The following is a 6,316-nucleotide window of genomic DNA, read 5'->3' on the forward strand; positions in this document are numbered from 1 at the left end:
AATAGAGTACTTAGTTCTGTAGCATTTCAAATTACAGTCTACTAAATATTAGTTTTGTGATTTTTTTTCTCCTCAATATATTTATAAATGAGGGTAAGGGACGATCTTTTATTGTTTTGGCAAACAATGTTTACAAGTTACAAAACAATTGCAATTTTCCCCTTCATTGTTAAGATTGCTTTGTATTAATTTCAGCTTCCAGCCATTTATTGTCTTCTTGCATTGCTATGCAAAGTGAGGAGATGCATTTAAGTATGCTGAGTTGTGTTATGAGTTTTTTCATCTTTACAATCTTCCATCTTACCTTTTCCCTATCCACAACCATCTATTAAACATGAAGAGCTTGATTAAGCACCGGGAAAACACAAGGGATTACAATGTGTCTTAATCTTACTTAAAGTTAAGGTCACAGGGTAGATATAGCTTCTTTGTGGAGTAAATATTGAAGATCTGAGGTTAATTTATTTTTCTCCACTGTTACTTAAATAAGTATATACCTAAACCATTCTTTAAACTGCAAATGCTCTATGGCTTAGAAATAAAACAAAAAGCATTATGCATATTAATCCAATGACGTTTCAGAAGCACATAAAAGATAGAAAAATAAATACTAATAGCAATATCAATGACATACACTGATCATCCTGCCAATTCGCCATTCTCCAAATGACCTTCAGAGACAGGCATAGTTCTTAACATGTTTTACATCTTATTTTCCCGTGTGCTTCCTAGGAACTGGAGGAAAAACAGTATGGTTATTTTTTTCCCAGGAAGAGTTTATATATATGTAGTTTATTTTCTGGGGACAGTGTAATTTATTTTCCGAATAGTGGTGCTGCTCTGTACAACTTCATGATGAGGATAGTACCTTCTACCTCCATCTCTCCAGTACCCAGCCACACATGCCACCATCATCACTGCCAGAGATGTAGAACCTTCTAGTACTTTTCTACCTTCAAAGATGTGAAAGAATAAGTCCTCCTCATCAGTATTCTATATAAGGTAGACATCATTTATAAACCGTTCTTCTGCTCATAGGATTACTGTTTCTTCCCCCTTGTAAAACAAAACAAAACTACAACTTTCTGAAGGAATTGCATTCTCCCTCAGCCAGAGTCTAGGTTCTATATACGTTAGCCCCTCCCTACATTTCCGCGTTCCCCTTGTCCCGTCAATTTCTATAACACCCTTGTTTCTAACTACTTCAGGAAACAGGCTGGTCTGTAATGACACTGTGTTCTCTGCCTCTAAGCCTTTTTTTTTCCTTCATTATTTAATCTATCTGGAATCTTGTTTCCCATTTTGTCTTTTGCCACCTGCTCAAACGTCACCTCTTTCATGGTGTCAAGCTAGTTGGACTGGGAATCCATAATACTGATCTTATTACCATAGTAGGATTTATTTCATGTGCTTGAGGAGGAATTTGGCATCAGGGACCACAGTTTCCAGTTAGAAACCCTATGCTTGGCACAATCAATTTCAGGGAAGGCATAATCACTACTATGTTTCTTCCCTCCAGTCCTGGGACTTGAACTCAGGGCCTGAGTACTGTCCCTGGCTTCTTTTTGCTCACGGCTAGCACTCTGCCACTTGAGCCACAGCACCTCTTCTGGCTTTGTCTGTTTATGTGGTGCTGAGGAATTGAACCCAGGGCTTCATGCATGCTAGGCAAGCACGCTACCACCAAGGCACATTCCCAGCCATACTATCTATTTTTTAGAGATGTCATGAAGAAAAGTTTTATTTCTTCTATAAGAAAAAAAAAACACCGTCGTTTAGCGTGAGCATACATCTTACAATAATTGCAACTCAGTGATTCCTGAATTAATGCTTTCTCATCACTCAAGGTTTTCATGTACCTTGTGCCTGGCTATATGGTGATTTTTAGGTGTGTAGGGAGATTTGCAGACTTATACCAGTTGCTTCCAAATATATTCCTGGTTGGGCATAATTTGGTATAGTGAGAACAGAAAAAATTCCAATCACAAATAGAAAAGCTTGTTATTTTCTACATATAAGTCCAGACCAAGCTGAAAGGATTGAAAAAAAAACTTTGGTTCCATAAAGGCAAATACATTAAAGCTTCATTGGCATTCCCCAAATCCTACCTCTAGAATACATATGCCACTGATTGAAAAATAGTCCTTAAATTTGGTAATTCCTAGACACAACCACTGATAATTATGCATTCTAAGGCCATATAAGGCAATGAAGCATTGTGAAGAGCTCACTTGCAGATATCATTTCAAATGGAAACGTTTTCCATTTTGTCGTTGATTTCATTTCACCTTGTGGAGACATTGTGTCTCTGCTATATAAACTCTCTAATAACAGAAATGTGTTATTTCTCAGTGGAATCGGACAATTTGATGTAACAGGAACCTCTGTGGATCAGCTGCAAAGAGAATTCCACAAAGGGCATACTTTCTCCTCATTTTCAGTTCGTGTATGTCATCTACAGCAGAATTCGAAATATAGTTGGTACCCAATAAATATTCATTGCATCGGGGCTGTGAATAGTGATTTATTAAGTGAGTCATGGCTCCAAATATTCCCAGACTTTAGACTTTTGCTTTAGCCATTCCCCAACCCCCACCCATTTATGCCTTTGAAAATGGTATAAGTTACATTAGACTAAACATTTTGGGTGGTCCTCCATCCCCAGGTGCCCAAAGTAGCTCCAAATGTGTGGAAAAACAAAACAAAGCGTCAGGGTAATAAGTTCAATTCTTAGCATGGTTTGTGAACCAAGAATACAAAGCTCTGTGGGCTTTCAAAGGAACTGAGTGGAGAATGAACTTCTCATCAGGAAAGAAAGCTTTTTGATCTGTTCAAGAAGGTTTCCATGGTTCAACTAGGGCAGTGTCCCCTTTTCCTTAGGTGTTCTGGATCTCATAGCAACCACTCAGGCAGATGATTTGCCTCTAATTTCAGGGCTCTCCGGAATAATGCAACACATTCGTACATATTATATTTACTCGTTGCTAATACAATTTAAACGTTTAGACACAATAAACTATTGCCAGAAGTATCAACCTTTAAATGGGAAACTCAACCTCTTTCAGAATTTAATTAATCTAATTGCTTTGCTTTAGAATTTAATACATACAATTACTCTATACAATTAAACTCATTATACTTGAGTAATATTCAAACGACGCCTGCTAATGCATAGTTCAAGTCAACTGATTAAACAATATGTTTACAACTTCGAAGCTTATTGATGATGCCTGGGAAATAACTCTAGGAGAAAGATGCACATTTTTCTTCTCAGAGTAAAACTTGGTGCTGGTAGATTGTCTAGAATTTGCCCTGATGGGAGCGAATTCTTGCCACGTCCTTTAAGCTTCGCCTCTGATTGTGTGACCTTACATAAACCACTTAATCTCACTGGATTCTTCCCTCTTTTTTCCCCCTAAAAGGAGTAGATTGGAGTACACAGCCCCCCAAATCCCTTCATCTCTAAAGCTATGATTCTGACTTGTATTATCCAGGATGATATCCCTTAAGTTCTAAAGCCACAATTCTGACCTCTACCACTCATGGTCAAAGACCCTTCTGACAAGGGTTCAGAAAGGAATGAGCAAGTGTGAGATCCACTGGATGAAGTGCCCAGGAGAATATTAACAACCTAATGGTCACATTCCTTGATAGCAAGGGAAGCTCAAATGACTCTTGAGCCACACTTCAGTCTAATAGTATTTCATTCTAAGAGGAGGGCATTAGCATAGGTTTTTCCATGCTGCCAGGGTTGCATAGGGATTTGTGGAGCCAAGCACAGGAAAAATGACTGACTGGTACATTTAATTTATTACTTTTATTGACTTCCGGAGCACCAGAGCAGTTGTACTCTGAAGGACCATACTTGCTAATAAAATAGGACTTTAGAATTGATGTAGCAAATAAAATGCTGAATAAGAATGTCATTGTTATTAAAATGTGACACTATTGATTTAAAATAAACATATTGGCTACTTTGCTGTGCATTTAGGACTGGACACAGCCCATGAAAGGCACCGTTTGGGTTGCAGGTTTACGTGACAAATGAAAGGCTCCTTTCTAGGAGGAATAATGCAGTTTTATGTGGCAGAATTACCATGGAAACGGAAATAAATCCTGAAGTTAAATAGGATTGCGAATATCCTATCTTCTGAGTTCAGCTTGCAGAATTCCATAGCAGAAATCCATGGGAAGTTTGACATGGTTTTCCTTCTAAAGGAAAAATTATAGACTTGGTTATTGTGAGCTCCTGTCAATTATTGTTTCCATTTTTCACTGCAATTGCCATGAAGGTGGTAGGCTTAGACTAAGCAGCCCCTATTCTCAGACCTCCACTGGATTTTTCTTTAACATGCACATGCATATACATCAGAGCTCTGCTTTGCAATTCTAATTATAACCCCTCCCCCACCCCCACACAACTATTTTTTCAGTCCACCTGAGCTATGTTATGGGCATAGTCTTGAATGCTTCTGGGAAATGCATGTGGCTTCTAAAGGGTGAGAGTAGCGTATTGATATGCGAGGCCATGTCTACAGATAGCTAACAGGGAGCATCTATCACTCATAGATTGCCCTGCAATTTGATGCTTCTTGAACCATTTTTGTAGTATTTCTGTGTATGTGTGGGTATGTGTTTGTGTGTATTATTTGCATCAAATGCCCCCAAATTAACTACTTAATAAATGTATTGTATTTTTATGCTTAGACCTTTACATTTGTTCAGTGAAGACCTGTGAGGGGCTTATTTGTGCTCTCTGTGACTCAGTGGTAGCGTTTAAGACGCCACATGCACCCCTCGGGGACCTCGATTTCCCCGCTCCCCGCCTGGTGGAGCGTCGAGAGCTGCAGGGACGATGTAATAGCTCTTCAAGTCTACAATTAAAAATGGCCTCTAACAAGACTACATTGCAAAAAATGGGAAAGAAACAGAATGGAAAGAGTAAAAAAGTTGAAGAAGCAGAGCCTGAAGAATTTGTTGTAGAAAAAGTACTGGACCGACGTGTAGTGAATGGGAAGGTAGAATATTTCCTGAAGTGGAAGGGATTTACAGATGCTGATAATACTTGGGAACCTGAAGAAAATTTAGATTGTCCAGAATTAATTGAAGCATTTCTTAATTCTCAAAAAGCTGGTAAAGAAAAGGATGGTACAAAAAGAAAATCTTTATCGGACAGTGAATCTGATGATAGCAAATCAAAGAAGAAAAGAGATGCTGCTGACAAACCAAGGGGGTTTGCTAGGGGTCTGGATCCTGAACGAATAATTGGTGCCACAGACAGCAGTGGAGAATTGATGTTTCTTATGAAATGGAAAGATTCAGATGAAGCTGACTTGGTGCTGGCAAAAGAGGCGAATATGAAGTGTCCTCAGATTGTGATTGCTTTCTATGAAGAGAGACTAACTTGGCATTCTTGTCCAGAAGATGAAGCTCAATAATTGTTTGCATTGCTTTTTATATATATTTATACATATATATAAAATCCGAGTCTTGGTTTTTGAATTAATGGTGTGAAACAATAACTACATTCTAATGAAAATCAAGTATGTCATGTTGGTTTGGAAAGTAGTATTGGGGGAGTTGAGGTTTTTCTTTTTTCCTCAATAGCACTGGTTACTTTGAACAAATATAATAAAGGCTTTCTGTAGTTGCTTTATCAGAAAAAAAAAAAAAAAAAAGACCTGTGAGGGAAGGCTAAGGTTGAGGAGGAATGGGTGAGTTTGTTGAATGTGGTGACATTGATCAAGATACATTGTATTCCTAAACTATTGTGTTCCCTTGTACAATGACTTAAAATAATTTTAAAAATTTAAACTTTATCTCTTTTATTTCTGGTTCTGAAACCTCTTGAACTAGATGAATTCTGTAGATGCCTACTAGCTGTGAGTGACAGCTTAAGTTATCTTTTTTATTTATTTATTTATTTATTTATTTATTTTTGGCCAGTCCTGGGCCTTGGACTCAGGGCCTGAGCACTGTCCCTGGCTTCTTCCCGCTCAAGGCTAGCACTCCACCACTTGAGCCACAGCGCCGCTTCTGGCCGTTTTCTGTATATGTGGTGCTGGGGAATCGAACCTAGGGCCTCGTGTATCCGAGGCAGGCACTCTTGCCACTAGGCTATATCCCCAGCCCTAAGTTATCTTTCTTAAAGGCATCCGAATCCATTCTGTTCTCGGGAATGATGTTCGATCTTTTACAAATAGCTTAAGTCATGAAAAAGCAGTCTGGAAACCACTCTTTAGCCTCTAGATCTTTTTAACCCTACGTAGCCCAGTGCTAGATGCAAAGTGCTTATTTGCACCCAGGAAGGCAAGGA

At 38.6% G+C, this 6,316-nt stretch overlaps 1 protein-coding gene across 1 annotated transcript; it reads left to right on the forward strand.

Annotated features, from left to right (window-relative positions):
- The first annotated feature begins 4,863 nt into the window (after nt 1-4,863).
- LOC125358103 (chromobox protein homolog 3) lies at nt 4,864-5,502 on the forward strand. The gene has a single exon (XM_048354993.1). The coding sequence runs from the start codon at nt 4,887-4,889 to the stop codon at nt 5,436-5,438; it is 552 nt and encodes a 183-aa protein (XP_048210950.1). The 5' UTR covers nt 4,864-4,886; the 3' UTR covers nt 5,439-5,502.
- The last annotated feature ends 814 nt before the right edge of the window (nt 5,503-6,316 follow it).

Source organism: Perognathus longimembris, chromosome 10, assembly GCF_023159225.1.
Source record: "Perognathus longimembris pacificus isolate PPM17 chromosome 10, ASM2315922v1, whole genome shotgun sequence".
NCBI lineage: Eukaryota > Metazoa > Chordata > Mammalia > Rodentia > Heteromyidae > Perognathus > Perognathus longimembris.

Bases quoted from the DNA above. Each gene is read 5' to 3' on its own strand.
- LOC125358103 (XM_048354993.1), top strand. From the start codon at position 4,887: ATGGCCTCTAACAAGACTACATTGCAAAAAATGGGAAAGAAACAGAAT.